The sequence below is a fragment of the Phyllobates terribilis genome, unplaced genomic scaffold, assembly GCF_046119375.1.
Source record: "Phyllobates terribilis strain yellow unplaced genomic scaffold, ASM4611937v1 Scaffold_7__3_contigs__length_470593459, whole genome shotgun sequence".
Lineage (NCBI taxonomy): Eukaryota > Metazoa > Chordata > Amphibia > Anura > Dendrobatidae > Phyllobates > Phyllobates terribilis.
This window is the reverse complement of record NW_027362767.1, coordinates 61,917,152-61,937,184: the sequence shown is the minus strand read 5'-3', so window position 1 is coordinate 61,937,184 and position 20,033 is coordinate 61,917,152. Positions and strand designations below refer to the sequence as shown.

The window sequence follows — 20,033 nt, the reverse complement described above, 5'->3', positions numbered from 1 at the left end:
GTGCTGTTGTTGTGACGTGTGATGTCAGGGCCCAATCAGAGCTGGTGTCACAGTCTCCGACTTCAGACAAATCAAATATGTAGAGGAAGTCCGGGCTGCCAACACCGCGGGAACAGCCATGGCACGGGAGAGAATAAACTATTATTTTATCGATATCGAGGCCAAGCGTGGGGTATGACAAGTTGTCTAAGTAGTGGACAACTTATTTAAGCATGCAAAGCAAACAGGGATTTAAAATAAAATCTGTTTTGGTATATCTGACTCAAAGAATTCTATGGACGCATTAGACATACAAAACAGTAGAGTTTTTTCTCCATGGTCCATTTTTTTTTTGTTAGGCTAAATGTATTAAAATAAGGCTTCAATGAAGGATCTTAGAAAAAAAACACAAAAAAAAAACCACTCATGCCAAAAAATATCCCTCCATAAAATGTTATATACCCCACCGACTGCTGGTTGTCCCCATATGTTGTAGCGCGTCAGCTGATGGGCCTGTGTAGCTGTTCTAGAGCAGCAGCTGCTGGGGGTCGTCCAGCTGTTCTAGAGCAGCAGCTGTAAGGGTTCCTCAGACATTGATGTAGAGCTCCAGCTGTTAAACCTCTTCTTTTATGATCGCTGCATACACAATATACTATTCAACATTTCCAGAGGAACATCAAAAGGGGGCTGAACAAAAGAAACAAAAAAACAAGCATGACCACTTTTTAGGTTATAGATTGAACTTGATGGACCTGTGCCTTCTTTCAACCTTACAGCTCTGTGCACAAGTTGCATTTTTGTGGCTTTTTTTTTCTCCAGTTTTGTCACAAAACCGGAAGGGTGTCCTGATGCCACCAAAGTGAATGAGAATCCTGAAGTCTCATGCTTATTTTTGATTTGCAGGTTTAAATCTGCTCTAAGTCTGCAACATGACAATTCTTTCAGCATTTTTGCTGCAGCCATCACTCATTCTAATAAGTGGGGAACACAAAGCGTAAAGCCATCCCACCACGACAAGGTGTACCCAATCGGGACAGTCCTAGCCTCTAGTATTAAAACCTCATCTTGTGTTAACTGACCTCAACGTAGATGGGGGCAGAGCAGGAACGGGGTCCAACTGTTCAGGCATCCAGTCATGGGAAGCTATATAGATGAAATTCCTAGCTCAAAAAAGGGGGCCACACACACCTGTTTGTACACAGTTCAAGAAACAACAGCAAAACCAAAGAGATAAGCCGGAGCATGAGTTAGTATACATACAACGTATATGAGCATGTTCACACTGTGGCCATCCACATTGAGGTGGTCTGATACCACTTAATATAATGTAACTTTCTGCATGACTAATAAATTTATTGTACTGAGAAATAGCATTGTTCAGCCCTTGTCATCACTGTTTCACCAGTGAAACAATCCGAGAGCCTCAATAATTGTGTTTTATTTATTTTTTTAAATTAAGTGTTTGTTAATTTTTATTGAATTATGACTCGTTTTTCTCTTTTTTGTACTAATATGTTATGGAGTTTTTCAGCTACATGCAATCAATATGCAAATCTGGCATTAGAGAATGTAAGGTTTTAATACTATAGGATAGGACCGTCCCGATTGGGTCACCTTGTCGCTGGGGGATGGCTTATGCTTTTTTGATCAAAAACAGTGTTTCTAAGTTCTCTATGTTATTTATCCTTACTATTTACTTACAGCAAGGTATATTGCTCATTTTGTTTCTATCTTAGGTTTTGTCTGTTGCATTTATACCAACTTATGCTCCGGCTCATTTCTTAGCTTTTGCAGAAATTTCTGCACCAAATACTTAACGTGTGCACATACCCGGAAACTAAGAAACTGTGTAATTACTTTATTCCAAAAACAGTGCCACAATTGTAAACAGGTTGTTTGTGTTATTGCAGTTCAGCCTCATTTTTCTTCAATGGTACCGAGCTGTGAGACCAGACAACTCAGGCAGGTTTGATGCGCTTTTCAGAAAAAAAAAAAAAAAAAAAGAGAAATTATCAGTTTTATAACCATATAAAATTCTTTTTAAGTCCATAAAGGAAATTTTATATGAAATGCAAAAGGTAGCAAAAAGCTAATTTTTTTTCCTTCTATTTATTCCAGCTACAATTGAGTAAAAATAGGATATCTGTACCAAATTTTGCAGTTGTGTATTTGGGTGATTCTACCTTTAGGTTGGCCCAAGGCCCATATTACCTTGAAAAAGTAGTATGCTGCTGTCACTCATTTTAGGGTCTGTTTAGATGGATTACCTGACGTTACAATACGACCGCCGATCACTTACTGATCGGCGGTCATTTGACTGCCTGTCAACACCGGCAGACCAAAGCAAACGATACGCACTGAGCAATATATACTAGATCGCTCAGTGCACATTGGCTGCATAATTCTCAGCAGCGTGAGTCCTGGTTACACAGGACAATGCACCGCCGAGAACGAGATCATTTAACCCTGATGAACAAGCATCTTGCTTCGTTCATGGGGCGCTGAACAGCCTGTTTACACAGCAAGATAATCGTGAAACGAGCGTTTTTTAACAATGATCTTTCATGATTATTTTGCAGTGTAAATGCTCTTTTAGGCTACGTTCCCACAATGAGCTTTCGGTGTGTTTTTTTACGCTGCGTATTTTTTAAAAAAAATTCAAATAACTTATTTTACTTAATGGGTGCAGAGAATCTGAAACATCAAAAACGCAGCTAAATCGCATGGTGGGAATGTAGCCTTTGAGGGGGTTGCGTAAAAGGGTTTGCTTTTTTTGGTTTCTAGAAATAACACCACTTTTTATTTATGCCTGTCTGTGGTATTGCAACTCAGTCTCATTTAAACGAATAAGACTATGCTGCAATACCAGATGCGGCTCCTAAATATGGGGGGGCGCTGTAGCCTTGCGGGGAGGGTCTGATCTGACCATTCTAATATTATACAAACCTGAAAGTAATATATTTTTAATTCTATCACATAAAAATTCTGTAAAAATTATATATACACACACACACACACGCTTAAGGAATATATATTACCCTGTTCAAATGCCGCCGTTCTCCCAAGTCTGGTGTTGTTTGGTGGTGCGCTTCTGCGTTCCTAAAATATAACTTCCTCATATATAAAGCTAATCTTGTTAATCATGGTCCTCAAGAAGACGCCCACTTGACCAAAAAGACTAGAAGACTATATTCACAAACAGGGTAGAGTAGGTCATATCAAGAACAGAAAGGTGCAGGAACAAAAAAAACAAACAGCACAGAATTCAGGAAAACAGTGACACTTACACAGGGTAAATAAATTACATATTTATGGCAAGTAATCATTAAAGGGGTATTACCATCTTCAAGATCCCATCCCAATATGTAGTAGGTGTAATAGTAATAATAATATTAATAAATACCTCCAATTAGAAATGTAGTATAGATCTAATTCGCTATGTCTCTTTCCTCATGTGCAGGCTTTGCAGGACCTTATGTATCCATAGTTACGACCACTGATACAGTGACAGTTAGCTAGTTGCTAGTGGTCATAACCATGGATACCCAAGGTCCTGCAATGCCTCCACATGAGGAAAGAAATATAGCGAATCAGAAAAACGATGCTAATATTATTACATATTGGGAGGGGATCTTAGATATTGGAATACCCCTTTAAGTCACGGAGATAGGAAGTGAGGATCTACTTGCCTGAAGGTGACCATATACATTAAATCAACAGTCCTTTGATATCAGGGGAATTTTATTTATATATATATATATATATATATATATATATATATATATATATATATATATATATATATATATATATATTATATAAAAAAAGGGGTCAAATCCTTGATCTTGTGCACTGATGGCAGTGGCGCTTAGCAGCACCATATTCCATATGTAAGCAAACATACATGTATATACATGAGCCATCTAATATATAGGACCACCATAACGCCAGAACCTAGAGAGAAACCAAACTTTGAATCCTTTCAATTCTGTATCAAAGTGGCCTCAGGCTGCCAGATGTCACTAAAGCGAAACAGCCAAAGTTAAAGGGATATTTCAAGCTAATTTAAAAGTTCACAAAACTTTTGATCTCCAAGTTACGGCCGTGAACACAGCAGCTGTTCCAATGCCCTGATGTGAGTGAGATGAGATATGTTGGTAAGCATCACCACCATGGACCATGTCACCCTGAAAACAGAAGAATCTCTTTGGTGGGTGGAACGATTTGTAATATTTAACTTGTGACGTCACTGAAGACTTTAGCATTTTAAAGTATATCTTTTAAGGTCGCTAATTTTTTTTTTTTTTTTTTTTTTTTTTTAAAGCATTTATGCTCATGCAATACAATTAAAATGTGAAGTAGCTGGAGTATGGCCACTATGGGTATTGTCAATTACTTCAGACTACGTCTTAATAATCTCCAGCGACAGTATCTTTTGTCTACAGATAAGCCTTCATTCCTTCTGGCATCAAATGGAGCGCCAGTAAATGCCCCGATTAAAAGGAAATTATTTGTTCTGTCCGAAGACAACCCCGCAATAGGTTTAAGATTAGGAAGCCTCGTCGTATCGTAGTAAACATCTGTTTTTTTATTAATCATAAAAATATATTCGCACACACAAGTAATTCAAAGCCAATAATTTGTCCAAAAAAAAAAGTTTAAAACAAAAAAAACAATTTATAAACAGATTTAGAATTTATTTTTTTGACAAAAGAAAAATATAAAGACATCAATCCTATTCACGATTGTCAGTTTAAACACACACTGAAAGTAAAGTTGTACAAATTAAAACACCACGCAAACTAAAAAGGTAAAGAATTACGAAAAAAAAAAAAAAAAAAATGTAGAACAGCAAAATATTTTTTTTTTTTTATAAAATATATTCCAAGCCAACAGGTCTGTCTACATATTATATAGTATAAAACTTTATACAGAAATAATTAGTGTTTTTTTTTTCCTTTTTTACATATACATTTTGTCACCTCAAGGAGAACTAGGAACTGATAATTTTCAGTGATTTCACAGCATTGGTGTGATTCTATTTCACATCCAGTGTTAAAACCCATGAGCAGCTCTGCAGAGCAGGTACAGATACAAAAAAAGTAATAATTACAGATTTATTATACCCAAACTGCATGTGTGCAATGTGTTAAAAAAAAACAACAAAATGCTATATGCAAATACGCAAGTTTGTTTTCAGCTACCAAAAGATATCAGTGTTATTGACTCTGAAAATAAGTGCAAATGACATTGCTATCAAACAAACAGGAAAGACAACAACAAGGTAATGGGACATTACACAACTGGATTTATATTATACTTTTACTTTTAATTTTATATCCGAGTTACGTCCAAGTTTATCAGACGGATGTAAACTTTCCTTGTTGTTTGCCAGTGTCTAATGTTAATTTACCATGTTTTATTAAAGTATACATAAATAAAATATAATAAAGACAAAAAAAAACAAAACATACAGCAAAAAGCTCCCATTGCAGAAGGGGGATGATGATTGCTCAACATTAAAAAGAGTAAATAAAAAAAAAAAAACCCACAATTCTAAATAGAATCTCTAAAATTATAAATCATTTCACTTCAAATAAAAACTAATAAATACTATATCAAGTACCGTCAGGAAAAAACAAAATAAAAGACAAATAAAATAACTTAATTTTAGTAGTATTTTTTTTTTTTCTTCAGTGCTATTTTTTCAAAATCACAGCAAAAATAACATAGCTAACCAGTAAATAAAACTATTGTACCTTGGTGAAGCCTAGTAAAAAAAAAAAAAAGATTCACTCATATTAAAGAAAATAAAAATAATATATGAGTATATATATATTTTTTAGAAATATATACATACACATATATATATATATATATATATATCATACTTTCAACGTGAATGTAACAGCAGTTAGGGAAAAAAAAAGTCACATCTGAACACAGAACAAGAGCGGTGCTGTGTGGGTGTATAAATATATTTCCTCACATTACATGGACATTTGGGAATCATTAAACTCAGTTAAGGGCATCTGCTATTATTTTTTGTGATCATTAATATCACAGTGCTTCATTCATCTTGTAAATAAATGCCAATGGATTCTTAATAAGAATTTTTTTTTTTTTTTTTAGCCCAAGCTAACCATTGGCACTTAAAAATAAAAACATCAATATTGGCATAGGAAAATGGAACGCTTCCCTTTGATGGAAGAGTTTTTTTTTTCCCCGATTTATGACACCCCCTTCCCCAGAAAAGAATAACTTCATGCTGATACAAACACGCTGCAACCCATAAGCAAATCAATAAGACCATTGTTACCTTCATTCTAGATGGACTGGAGTCAAGTAGCTTAACTTTTTTGATGTTTTTACACCCCCCCCCCCCACTCACATTGGTTTATAAAGTGGAATAATTGGTCTTTTGTCCTGTATTTTGACCAAAGGTCGTTTCTGATTGGTTGCCTTTAGGTAATATACACCCTTTAAGACTTTGCACAGGATCATGGGAGTAGAACAAGTCAGCTTGGTCGAATACTATAGCTTTTACAGTCTGGAAATATTTAAGACATTTGTCATAACATCAGTTAAACATTTGACAGTACAATGTTTCCTAAGGGGATTGCAACAGATCCCGCCATCATCATGCGGGTGGCCACCGAATTTCTATGTTGTACAACTGTCTTAGATACAAATACCAAACTCTTCATCTGCTTCAGATGAGGGAACACATAAAAAAAGGAGTCATTTACCCAAACTGTCTAAAAAGAAATAAAACTGACCTTGTTGCCCATAGCAACCATTCAAAGCGCAGTTTAAAATCTGAACGTTCCAATTGGTTACTAAGGGCAACAAGAACTGTTTTTCCATAAGAGAACCTTGATAACTAAGGCCCATAGTCGTATATATTGTGCTTTATGCACTTTTTATATTAATAAATTGAGCCAAAATGAGAAAAATTCATCAGGCTAACGTCTTCAACCGTTTACAGAAACACTATAATAATTAGAATTTTTAAATTAGTCAATACTTCGAAGCGACCAAACATTTATCAAATGTTTCAATACTTTACCTATACCAAGGACCAATACTGCGGACTGAAATGTGCATAGAAAACTTGAATCTATGAATAAAGACACGCTTGTTTGCAATCGGGCCACTATATTGCAACTAAACAGTTGTAGCAGAGCTGAACGTGTCGTGCATTTGGTTGAGCTGCTGATAAGTTAACACAATACGTTGTACCTGGTGATAAATTCAACTCTGATACATCTGAAGGTCAATATAGAGACATTGTATAGGTAGTTATAGCAATGAGTGCATATGTTTTGGGGGGGGGGGTATTTCTTCAACAGATGTGCTGAGCAAGGAATTTTAGGTAATTTATGGAGATTTAATGACCCCTTTTTCACATTTGTAATCTGCCACAATCTTATAAAAAGCAAAAAAAAAAAAAAATTATATTAAATATATTAAATAAATTGCTCGGCTGGGATGATAGGAGGGGAGCGCACCTTGGAGGAGGTCTGTGTCATGACAGATTACTACAGAGCTCAAAATGGATCAAACAATGAAAAATTGACCTTAAATTATTATTACTACACAACCAAAGACTTGACTAGGCCACAGTGAAACTTACGGATGTGTCTGTACAAGTCACCCGACTGGGTGAAACGTCTCTCACACCATTTACACGCATGTGGCTTTTCCCGTGTGTGAACCACGGCGTGACGACTGAGGTTATGGGAATATTGGAAACTTTTGCCACACTGACCACAAGTGTAAGGCTTTTCTCCGGAGTGCGTACGTTCATGTCTTTTTAAGGTGTACATACACGAGAAAGTTTTGCCACATATCGTACAGGTGGGAACAGAACCATCCGGAGACATTTTGATCCGAGAACCGTCTCTGTCTCGGAAGTGAGAGCTGAGATGAAGTTGAAGAACATGAGGACTTGGAAAAACTTTACTACACAAAGGACATATGCAAATCTGTCCCGGGGACACGAGGACACCTGACGTGGAAAGATCTGACGAGTCCATGTCATCTTCACTCTCGTCTCGATCGTGATACAAGTCCTCTTCCCTAACGTGAGAATTTCCATTTCCCGTGAACATGTGTCCTAACCCTGTCATTAGGTTTTTGGCCGAATTCCCAACGTGTTGACTCTTTGGACTCTTTGCTTCACTGTCCTCCTGTTCTGACAGCAAGCCTTGTTCATCTTTAACAAGTGGCACAGTGCCCTGCTGCTGGCTGTCGGAAGCCAGCTGTCCAAAGACGTAGGAGGGGTGTAAGGAATCTCTCCCAGACATTGGCTTGAAAGACAAATCCAAAGCACAATCCCCATCACTTGGAGGCTGTGTATGGTTAGCAGATCTCTGGGACAAAGGGCATGAAGAACTATTGACACTGGCCTTTGTTTTTCCAGCTGCTGTCTTACATGACACAGCCTCTGTAGAAACTGAATTGACACCTATCAAGTCCGGGGACCAGCCTGGAAGTCCACTGACCTTTTCTTTCCAGGTTGGTTTCTCACGTTCAGTGTTAGACATTTTTTCTTTATCCCCTGCATCCAGGATACATCCATGAGGTCCATCCATATCGGAGAAACCATCCTCCTTCTCCAAGTCAGACCCGTCATCGATGGCTTTCTCTCCCAAATTGAGTTCTTTATCTTTAAGCTTGCCCTTGCAGACTTTTACAATGTCATACATGTGAAGATAGCTTGCAGCGGCCAGCACATCTTCTACTGGGAGGTTGTTGAATTCCAGCTTCCCTTCGTACATGAATTGGAGCAGCAGACTGAATGCTGGGGCCGTGACAATGTCACTGTTCAGATGTACAATGTCCCTTTTGTCTAGCTGGTCCCTGTAGAAAAGATGGAAGTACATGCTGCAAGACGCCAATACAGCTCTGTGAGCTTGGAACTGAGCTTCCCCAACTAAAACAGTACAGTCACACAGGAAACCCTGGTGACGCTGCTGACTCAGACATTGCAGCAACTGGCGGCTATGGTCTGGAAACTCCATTCTTCCTTCATAACCTGTTTAAAAAAACAGGAAAAACTTGAATGTTACAGTAAACTAAATCCTCTTAGCAGCTGTAATAAAGCAATCTGGCTTTGGCAATATATGGAAAAAAAAAAAAACTAAGCACATAACGTCCACTGCTCATTTCTCAATAGCAAGTTGCATTTTTAAAAGAAGCCTCTCATCTATAACTGCACCTGCCAGGAACAGGAAAAACTTGATTTTAAATAAACAATGGCTTCCAGGAGGCAGTTTTCAAAGCTTTGTCCCCCTCCTGGTCAGTGCAGTGATCAAGTAGTTATGGTAACTGCTGCCTTTTAAAACACAAGCCTTGGCAGCTGTCTAAAACTTAATTCAACTTGTGCGTACTATGTAGACGCTGGGATCACAGATACATATTTACACCGTGCAGCGCAGCAACGGCAAAACTACAGGAAGGCACAAACAAACCCGCAATCGCAATGCAAAATTCTACAAGTTGCATTTAAAAAAAAAAAAAAACTTTTTTATCATATTGGCACTTTAAATTAAGCGCGAGACTAGAGTCAGATTTGTGACACTATCTTACCTTTCTCCCTTCTGCAAAAAATAGGATAGAGCGCTGCATGGGATGGTGCCCCGGGGAGTTTTAGGGGGATCTAGCTTTCGTCTCTGCCATGGTCTGTAGTATTACAAGGTCTCCAACAGACAAGCAGTGAGTAGCAGCAGCAGTGTGTGTCCCTGTGTCAGTGTGAGGGAGGAGGAGGCTGGGAGTGCTCGCTTTGCTAATTACACAGCAAGCTGGAAAGTCAGCTGCTCTGAGTTCACTAGGATAGAAATGCTACCTCCAGCTGTGCTCCTCTTAATGCCATATGTTACAGCAAATCTAACTACCAGCCAACCACGCCGCTTGCTGCCTTTTAAAGTTCCAACTTCCCCATTTATAGCCATCTATTACATTGGGTGCAACTGCTGGACAGATTGGGGAAGGACGCAAATGTCTAGCCTTCTTTTTAGGAAAGGTACAGGTGCATATGGCCCAGGACAGCAGTTTAATGGGAAACCACAGCTAAAATCAACATTTACCGTTCCCTGTAACAAGCCATTGAAGGCTGGGAAAAGAGTGTTTTAATGGGTTGACTAGAATTTTTTTTTTATTTTATACTCCCTAATTTCCAGATGCACTTACATACATATGAATAGAATATATTTCACTTCTAAAAAAAAAAAAAAAAGATTCTTTAATTGTCCCTTTAAATATATAAACTATTCTATGCACTAAAGTCTTAACATAATGCAACTGTGTGCACCGAAACCATGCTAAAGGGTTAATATAAACTACTATAATAGCATGAAAAGTAGAGCAGGGCTCCAGACACCCCCTACCAGCCCAGTCCTTTGGCATATCCCCGATTTGTGCACCCCTGCTGGGCTATGGGTAAAGCAATGTCTGTGACCTTTGCAGTTAGTCCCAGGCCTGTCGGTTCCAACTGCAGCAGGTTGCACAGAGTTTAAGGAAGTGCAGACAGACCTCATTGTATCCACAAACACCCCCTCCTCTCTCCCCTCCTGCCGGCTGTGCCTTCACCATGGAGCTGCCAATTCAAGCCTGGATCATTGTTTCCCACGGTTGATTCCCCCCCCTAATAACAAAGTTGTTATTGTTTACAAACAAATGTATAAACACAGAGGATACATTGTAGCTCTTCACTTCTTTGCAATGTTGCTGCTGCTCTGGATGTCAGATAAACAGGATCAAACTCAAATGCAGAGCCCTCTTGTTGTCTGGACAATGTCCCCAGGGGAGGGGGCTAGACCAGCAATAGTCCAGATGGGGACTGCAAACTTGTCTCATCCAGTTTAAATGACCAGACCCCCCCTCCCCTCGACCTCCCCTCTCTGCAATAATGAGCATGCATCCCAGATATTCAGGCTACTTACAGGCTGGTTTGGGGGATCCAGGGGCTGGTGGCTGGTTTAAAGCCCAGAGTTTGTGGGGATCCTGCGGCTTCATGGAGATCCCCAGATGTTGGAGCTGGTGCCACCTCCCTCCTCCCTGTGTGGCTGTGTTAGTGGCAGCCTAGCAGCACTGTGTTGTTGGAGCAGGTTGGTAAGAGGACACTCCTCTCTGCACACAATACTCTGTAGCCTCTCCCCCTGTGCTGTGCGATTGCTCCTGGGCTCAGGCTTGGTGCTGCTGGTGCATGGAGCTCTCCTTGGTGGTGCTGCTGGTGGTGGTGTCTCTGCGCAGAGCCTGGCACTGGACACAGTCCCTGCTCTCCCTCCCCTCCCCAGCCAGCAATGGGAAGTGTTACCACCGCTGCTGGGAACCAATGGGGAGAGGCGAGAGCTACAGCTGTGCCCTTCTCAGATAAACAGGCTGCTCCTGGTATAATACACTGCTCAGCTAGCAGGGGCAGCCTGGCAGCTTTTTGGACTAGGAGGAAGAAGAAGAGGAGGAGGAGGGCTGGGGGGTAATCATGGCAGGACTGGCTCGATAAAACATTCACACTTAGGTGCAAAAACAAAAAATAAAATGCAATGACTCTGCAGCTGCTGCAGAACCTCTTAGTAATAAATCTATCACTGGGTTTCAGTTATAATAACACTTCTTATTTAAAGGGAATATGTCTACCAGTTACATACATTATTAGTTGTTTTAGATCTGATGAGACTGGTGTGCTTACTTTGCAATTCAATGTTGTAGTGGCTGCAGAATCTTCTTAAAATTTGCATTTTTAAGACCACCATTCTGATTTCAATATCAAAACTACAGACCAGGGATAGATTACTAGGCAAGAGGTGCTGCAGCGGCTGAATTCATGATACTCTAAACTCTTGGTATTTAATTAAAGGGGGTCTATCACCAGATATCACAATACAAATGGTACAACATTATTAAATAGACTATTTAGACCTGATGAGACAGGTGTACTTAGTTTGCAATTCCATATTGTAATGGCTGCAGAATCTTCTTATTAAAATGAGCATTTTTACATCTACCATTCTCATTTCAATATCAAAACTACAGATCAAGTATAGATTCCTAGGCAAGAGGTGCTGCAGCAGGTAAATTCTTAGATTCCTAATATTCTAAGCTCTTGGTATGTAATTACAAGGGATCTATCACCAGATATCACAATACAAATGGTACAAAATTATTAAATAGATGTTTTAGACCTGACGATGCAGGTGTATTTACTTTGCAATTCCATGTTGTAATGGCTGTATAATCTTTTTATTAAAATGATCATTTTTTATGTCCACCATTCTCATTTCATTATCAAAACTACAGCCCAGGGAGAGATTCCTAGGCAAGTGGTGCTGCAGCAGCTGAACTCTTAGGCCACGGCCCCACTATCAGTATTCGGTCAGCATTTTTTCTCAGGAGTGGGAGCTAAAACCAGATGAGGAACAATCAGAGAAAAGGTGTAATAGAAACAAGTCACCAATTCTGCATTTATCACCCACTCCTGGTTTTGGCTCCCACTACTGGGAAAAAATACTGATTGAATCCTGACCAAATACTGATTGTGGGGCCGTGGCCTTAGATTCATGATACTCTAGGCTCTTGTTATTTCATTAATTTAATTAAAGTGGATCTATCACCAGATATCACAACACAAATGGCACGAAATTGTTATCTTGGATCTAATGAGACTGGTGTACTTACCTTGAAAATCCATGTTACAGTGGATGTATAATCCCCTTATTCAAATGAGCATTTTTTAAGTCCACCTGAGCTCATAAAATTCTAATTTCAATATAAAAAGGTAAAACTTTCAAAAAGGATTATGTTGTTATTCTGGTATAGATTGTTAAAGTAAGTACACCAGGACTAAGTGATCTATTGAATAAAGTATGTAGTTTGTATTGTGAAATTTGGTGACAGATTCCCTTAGCAGTGGGTTTCAGGTGTAACACTTCTGATTTAAAGGAGATCTGTCACCAAATTTCACAATACAAACACGTGTACCTTATTCAATAGATATCTTAGACCAGGTGTACTTACTTTAAAACTCCATGTCAGAACAACAATATAATCCTTTTTGAAAGTCATCACTTTTGATATTAAAATGCTCATTTGAATAAGAGGATTATACAGTCATTGTAGCATAGATTTCCAATGGTAAGTACATCAGTCTCACCAGGTCTAAGATATATATTTAATCATTTATACATTTTATATTGTTATATCTGATGAAATATTCCTTTTAATCAAGCACCAAGAGCTTAGAGTGTCATGAATCTAAGAATTCAGCTGCTGCAGCACCTCTTGCTTACAAATCTATACCTGGCCTGTATAGTACAGCACGTTTAGTGCTGACATAAAAGGATAAACTCATTTGTTGCATCATCAGTTTTGAGTCATAGGCCAGTAAAAAAAAAATTCTATTTTCCGTTGGTTAAAAAAAATGAAAATTAAACAGCTGCTGCATCACCTCTTGGCAGACAAGCTTGTTACTATAATGTGAGGCCAATAGACACTGACACTTCTGTTTTGATCTTATAGTAAAGTAGTAATGGCAGGAGACGTGTCAATTCTATTTGAAGCCCCAAATAGCACAAAGGTCAGCTGCTGCAGCACCTCTTGGCACGCAAGTCTGGCATTGTCTTGGATGTGCACCAATAAGAGATAATGGAATCAGATATTCAGGTGGCGATAAGAACCCTCCACATTCCCAGCGTACACTGCTGCTGTCGTCTTATGTTGCAGGGGACAGTGGGCTCCCTCGGGCATCCGACCCCTGCTGCTAAACCACTGTCCCATAGTAGAAAGGCAGCCTGCCATTTCCTATGAGGCAATGCATCCATGACGAATATACTCATATTGTCTCATGAATGACCTGTTTTGACCCAACTGAGCACTGAAATAATAAGAGATAGGAGAAATATTTTATTTCGTGGAAGAAAATGACCTCCGTTAATGGAGCACCTCAGAGGGAAAGGATTCATCAATCATAAATTTGGAGATAACAAATGAAGCCTATTGTTAGTTCACAACTTCAATATTTTGAGCTGACCATTCATGTAGTCGTGTAACTTTAGGGGGAGCACATATTTCAGTGGGACACAGGCCAGGGGGCAAGAAGAATTGTACTGAAATATCATGATAACTGTACAATTGTACAACAGAGCGGAATCCCGCTATATTACTGCATGTGATGGTTGAAGAGCACTGGGACACATTGTGTAAAAGTCCAGGCATGGCCCCATATGGCCTCCAGTCACACTGTGCACAAATAACCATACCATAGTGGGCTTATTGGGGTTGTCTCCTCATAAATGGGTAAAATTGCAAAGTGCTTGTAAAAACAACCAACTTTGCAATTTACCTCTTGTTAAAAATGTCAGTGGAATTTTCTTTCTTACCAATTAGAAATCGTCCACACCTGAATTCTTAAGATAATTTATTATTTATTGATTATGCAGCATGGAGACCGAATGAAAGCCAACAAATCATTAGCATAATCATAATATCTACCCTCATTTCATTCCATGGCAGTTATATAGGTAAAAATAAAGGCATGTCATAATAATGAATACAGGAAAATATAATTAACAGAAGACGAAATGCAGCTGTTACGTGAAGGTCAGATAATCTGGCTGTAACTTCTAATTATTGCATTTTAACGAGTGAGCGAAGACACCAGCTAACTAGAAAGAAATTCAGCAACAAACCCACAGATGTTCACTTAGAGATAATAATTAGTTGATATAAGACTGAGTCTAATATATATGTATATATGTACCTTCTTAAAGTCTATATAATAATGATTATTAAAATAATCAAGAAATTTATTACAATTATTATAACATTCCCTAATCTTGTAATAAATCATTCATTTGTAAACATCGGAGCTTCAGTTTTCCTTTGACAGATTTCACAGAAGCTCTTCATATAACAGAGTATTAGTAATCTCGAGGGAGAGTATTATTTTCGGAATCATTATCATAGAGTTCCAAAGTTCCCATTTCTTCATTGGATTCCAAAGTTTTTGTTATGGCAGAGTCAATCAGTCTCTTCGTGGAAACAGCTATAGTTGAAAGCCTGATATGTGGTTGGGGGGCACTGTGAGATATGGCGTAGTATCAGAGGATATTGGGCTATGGGTGAATATCCAGCAAATTTTAGGAATGTCTTTAGAAACTATGTCTTGCAGCAGGACTTGCTGATACTTATCAGTTTGTTGTTCCAGTCCTCTCCTCCTTTAGTACATCATTGAGAGTTAGGGAAAGGGATGCAATTGCCATCAACATGGTCCAAAAGGGCAGGGTCATCATCTTTGCAGCTGCCGGGAATCAGGACCTTTTTCCAGTGGCTGGCAGTATCTTTGCCTTGGAGGTTGACAGAAATGGCAGTGGTCAGTAGTTAAAATGGCTCACTGTATCTGGGTTCAGTGGTCTCCTCATATGTCTCTTGATCACGACCCAGTTTCCTGGTATCAATGTGGGTGCCGCTTATACAATTGGGGTCTTTGATGGAGGAAAAAGAACATGGTTATGAGTAACAGTCAGATATTTGTGCAACTTCAAGACATATTCAGTGAAGGAACTGTAGGAGGTTGCAGCTGCTGCAAGAAATACAACCCTGTCTTAGGGACACTACCAAACAGTATTTCATCAGGGACAGCTTCTCTCTACACCTTGGGGCGGTCCTCACTGAATACAATACAATGGGCAAGCAATCTACCCAGGACAAGTGTGTTTCCTCCATTCACTTCTGGATTTTTAATTTCAGATACAGTTAAGGCATTCCACCTTCCCACTACTTTGTGAGTGATAGGGAACATGGAAAACCTGTTCTATCGCCAGAGTGGCCATGATCTCTTTCATCAGCTCTCCAGTGAAGTGTGTGTCCCTGTCACTCTCTATGGTTTGGTTACCCCAAATTTACAAACCCCCTCACTTATCAATTATCTTTGTTTTGAACTTTGGTCACGGTCCAAGCTTCAGGCAACCAAAAGAAGAGATCAGTGCATACCAGGACGTATTCATAAGTGCCCACGTTAGGTAGCTGTATGTAGTCCACCTGCAGTCTCTGAAACGGGTAACCTGGTTTTGGCGTGCATTTTGTGGGACTCGAATAGGTCTACTGGGGTTATGTTTCGCACAAACTAGACTTACTTTGTAGCCGTATTCGGGAACACTGAGGCGCACCAGTTTTGTAGCACCACTGCACACATAACACCCTTGAGTTGTGCACCAGGGAAATGTGCTAGGGCAGCCATCATGGGGAACAGACAGCGTGGGAGGCAAATCCTGGTGTTTACCTGCCATACCCCTGACTCTGACCGTACAGCACCCGCCCATGCGTTCTGTTCGTGTGGGGGGGCCTGGGTCTGGAAGACCTGCAGTAGTTCACGATCAACGGCCACTGGGTCCGGTGCGGTGACAGTCTTCTCTGTGAAAAGGTAGCTTCCTGCACTCTCGGTCACTGAGTCCCCTAGCGGGGCCGTGTCTGCTATGGTCAGTATACCAGTCAGAGGTAGTCGTGCTGCTTCCTCAGCCACCTGCTCGGCCAAGGCAATCCCTTCTGCAAGGGGAGTTTGTTCCGTATGCGCCGATAGCTGCCCTTCGGGGAAAGGTGAGTGCTGTGAGTAACTACTCTCCTCATAGGTGTGCCAGCAGAGGTCAAGAAATTACGGCTCGGCCAAATGGCGCCAAAGTCATGTGCAACCCTTTAAAACATATCTCGAGTCCAAAAATACATAAATCTCTTTACCTTTTCCCAGATTGCACGCTGCAGCGAGCGCCTCCAGCTCAGCCGCTGGCTTAGAGCCGCTGGAGGAGAGTGGTTCTTGTATTACTGCCTTACCATTGTGGACTACTGCATACCCGGTGATGAACCATCTTTGATCATTGTCCCAAGCTCTGGAACATCTACAAAATACTCAGCAGAGGGGTTAGTGAGGGGACATCAGTGATATCTAACAAGCCCTATGTGTCTGCCTCCAGTCATGTTCATGTGTCAATGTCACACTGAGCTTCCTCATCTGCTAGTCTGAAAAGCAGGGGCAGGTTTTGGCTCACAGTCCCTCCCTCTTCCCCATTTTGATATTCTCCTCCCTTTTCTACATCCACTGGTAATAACGTAGCTGGTTACAATTATCCTTATTTGTGCAAGAAGAGGTTTCTTTTTTTTATTTCCTAATGGAGAGTTGGGCTTTTAAGTCTGTGTGGCCATAAGTCTTATACCCATAATCTCGGGCCGCTGTTGTCCATGCTGCTTTATGCCAGTCAACACACATTCGGTTTCCCCTGCTATTGGAACTTATGATACAAACATACTTATCAAACTCTGCTAGTTTGACAGCTTGTTCCTTATCCCTGCATCCTTTATATCAGTGGTCCCCAACCTTTTTTGCACCAGGGACCGGCTTGAAGCAAGATCATTTTTCCATGGCCCAGCAAGGAGGGGGTGGGGTGGGCGGGGCTTTGGTCATATGGGGGCGGGGTAATGGAGGGATTTGGAGTTTAGTGCATACTTATCATATAGTGTAGACCAGGTCCCCGCCAGGAGCTATGCCAGGAGCCCCACATAATGTGCTGTGCCAGGAGCCGCATCACTGAGGCCCCATCACGCCCTGCAGCAGGACAGGGCAGCTGTCCTGACAGCTGCTGTTCAGCTGCATTTACTTCATCCCAGGGGCGGACACAGACTGTAGTGGGCCCCTGTGCAAGAAATTTTTGGGGGCCCCCCCCGCCCTTCATAAGGCAACAAAGTTATGTAAACATAACCCCCCCATGTGCATCTCTCACCCCCCCATGTGCAGCTCACCCCCGTGCATCTCTCATCCCCCTCCGTGCATCTCTCATCCCCCTCCGTGCATCTCTCATCCCCCTCCGTGCATCTCTCATCCCCCCCCGTGCATCTCTCACCCCCCCGTGCATCTCTCATCTCTCCCCTCCCTCCCATGTGCATCTCTCATCTCTCCCCTCCCCCCATGTGCATCTCTCATCTCTCCCCTCCCCCCCATGTGCATCTCTCATCTCTCCCCTCCCCCCCATGTGGATCTCTCATCTCTCCCCTCCCCCATGTGCATCTCTCATCTCTCCCCTCCCCCCCATGTGGATCTCTCATCTCTCCCCTCCCCCATGTGCATCTCTCATCTCTCCCCTCCCCCCCATGTGGATCTCTCATCTCTCCCCTCCCCCATGTGCATCTCTCATCTCTCCCCTCCCCCCATGTGCATCTCCCATTCCCCCCACTCCTAGTTAATTGTATTTAAAAAAAAATAAAACTTGTTATACTTACCCCCATGCGATCCCTGCAGAATCCTGGCGCTCGTCCAAATCGCTGACACCAGGTTCTCCTGACTTCCGGCCATGTGACGGCGCCGTCACATGACCGGAAGTCAGGGGAATCATGAAGGTGCTGCCGCAGCAGCGCAGCGCTAAGATGTTCCGGACCCGGCGCTTAGCATGCGGCCGGGGGCCCCATGAGGAGAGAGACGCACAAGAGGGGGGCTCCGAGGGGGCTCCTACCGGCCGGGCCCCATACTGGAGTCAGGGCAGTCATGCCCTGATGGCGGCCCTGCTGGAGGCTGGAGGGGCCCCCTCTCCCCGCGGACCGGCTGAAAAACCCCAACGGCCCGGTCCTGGTCCGCGGACCGGCGGTTGGGGACCTCTGCTTTATATAACAGGCAGAAGTCCACTAGTATAGTAGACTCCTGTCCGATTTCAAAAGTAAGATTTAAGGTCTTAACTTAGAAATGTGATACCCCTGCGGGTTCAGTCGCCACAAAGGTACTGCATCTCACCCAGAGGTGTGGTATCCCACTGTCAGGTAAGGATGGAGTACTGCCCGGGACCCACCCACCTGCATCCAACACTACACCATTCCAGACCAGCAGGCGGGGCAAGATGCACTGGCTTATGCTGAACCCTGTCCCTGGTTGGAAGTGGGGGGAACCGAGAGAGGGGGAACCATGCAGTGGGTGTGGGTTGAGGAAGCAGACAGGGGAGCACTTGAGTAGGAGTATAAAAAGGGAACCATCTTGGAAGGGACAGTTCAGTCAGTCAGAGGAGTTCAGTCTGAGGAGAAGGAGTGGGAGCAATAGCTCTGGAGAAGCTCTGCTCAGAGGAGAGGAGAGAGGTGCTGGCCTAGATTAAGAGGCCCAGGAGGACAGGCTGGAAGAGGACGGGACCAGAGGGAAGGCTCCAGGAGTGAGGGGATCCCAGGGGCACGGCGAGTGCGGAAGCCACCCGTGCGCCCGAATCTACAGGAACGTGTAGGGATCAGGCCGCAAAGGGGACCGGCCCCTAACTAGTGGAGAACTACAAGGCTCAGCTAGAAACCAGAGGCTTCTGTACTTTCAGGGTGCAGCTGCTCACAACCGCAACTAAATCGCTAAAAAGGTAGCCGCATAGGATTCAGGGGACTGCAGGTTGCCCGCCAAAATCCGAGGCTACTGGCTTGGGACACTAGTTGCGAGGCGCAGGGCAGGAGGGTGAGAGCCAGCGCAGGAAGACGACCGAGGAAGGCACACAGAATGGGGTCCCGTTAAGTATTCCTGTAACACCTAGGAGATTGCTGAACCCCTGCCTTGGTAAACACAGGACGGCGTGGGAGGTTACGCTGGCGCTGGTAACTTGGAATCTGACAACTGTGAGTAAACCTGAAGACTGCATCCCCACTGTGTCCTAGAATTATTATCTGCGCCATCACCTGCACTACACTGCACTGCAACATCTACCTCATCAAATCATCCCTACACTGCCCAGGGGCTTAGCTCTGCCTGTGGAGAGCTGAACCAACTCTGCTGCGTCACCATCAGCTCCAGAGGATCTTCACCGCAGCGGCGGCTCCATATAGCCGCATACCACAGGTGGCGTCACGAACATTACATATAAAAACTTTATTCCCCTTTTATTGACTGCCCTGGGTCACGGACCGGGTCACTGCCACTGTGACATCCCACAGCATCGACCGGCCTGGCTACCAAGTACCCCACGGCCCAGGGGGCGAGTCAGAAACCATTCCACCACCTTGGACTTTCCTTTCGTGCTGGATCCATTCTTCTCCAATCTCCCATTACCATGGAC

General features: G+C 42.2%; 1 protein-coding gene across 2 annotated transcripts; it reads right to left on the bottom strand.

The window, feature by feature from the left end:
- Nucleotides 1-5,947: 5,947 nt before the first annotated feature.
- ZBTB42 (zinc finger and BTB domain containing 42) lies at nucleotides 5,948-11,298 on the bottom strand. Of its 2 annotated transcripts, none has more exons than XM_073638646.1 (2): nucleotides 10,926-11,298; nucleotides 5,948-9,019 (listed from the first exon to the last, which is right to left on the bottom strand). In XM_073638646.1, the coding sequence occupies exons 1-2, from the start codon at nucleotides 10,996-10,998 to the stop codon at nucleotides 7,575-7,577; spliced, it is 1,518 nt and encodes a 505-aa protein (XP_073494747.1). In that variant the 5' UTR covers nucleotides 10,999-11,298; the 3' UTR covers nucleotides 5,948-7,574. The 2 variants fall into 2 exon arrangements, with proteins under 2 accessions (XP_073494747.1, XP_073494748.1); XM_073638647.1 differs by lacking the exon at nucleotides 10,926-11,298 and adding an exon at nucleotides 9,574-9,782.
- Between the last annotated feature and the right edge of the window lie 8,735 nt (nucleotides 11,299-20,033).

Coding starts and splice junctions, on each gene's coding strand:
- ZBTB42 (XM_073638646.1), bottom strand. CDS start 10,998: ATGAAGCCGCAGGATCCCCACAAACTCTGGGCTTTAAACCAGCCACCA. Junction 9,020..10,925: donor TGGATCCCCCAAACCAGCCT/GTAAGTAGCCTG, acceptor TTTTTTAAACAG/GTTATGAAGGAAGAATGGAG.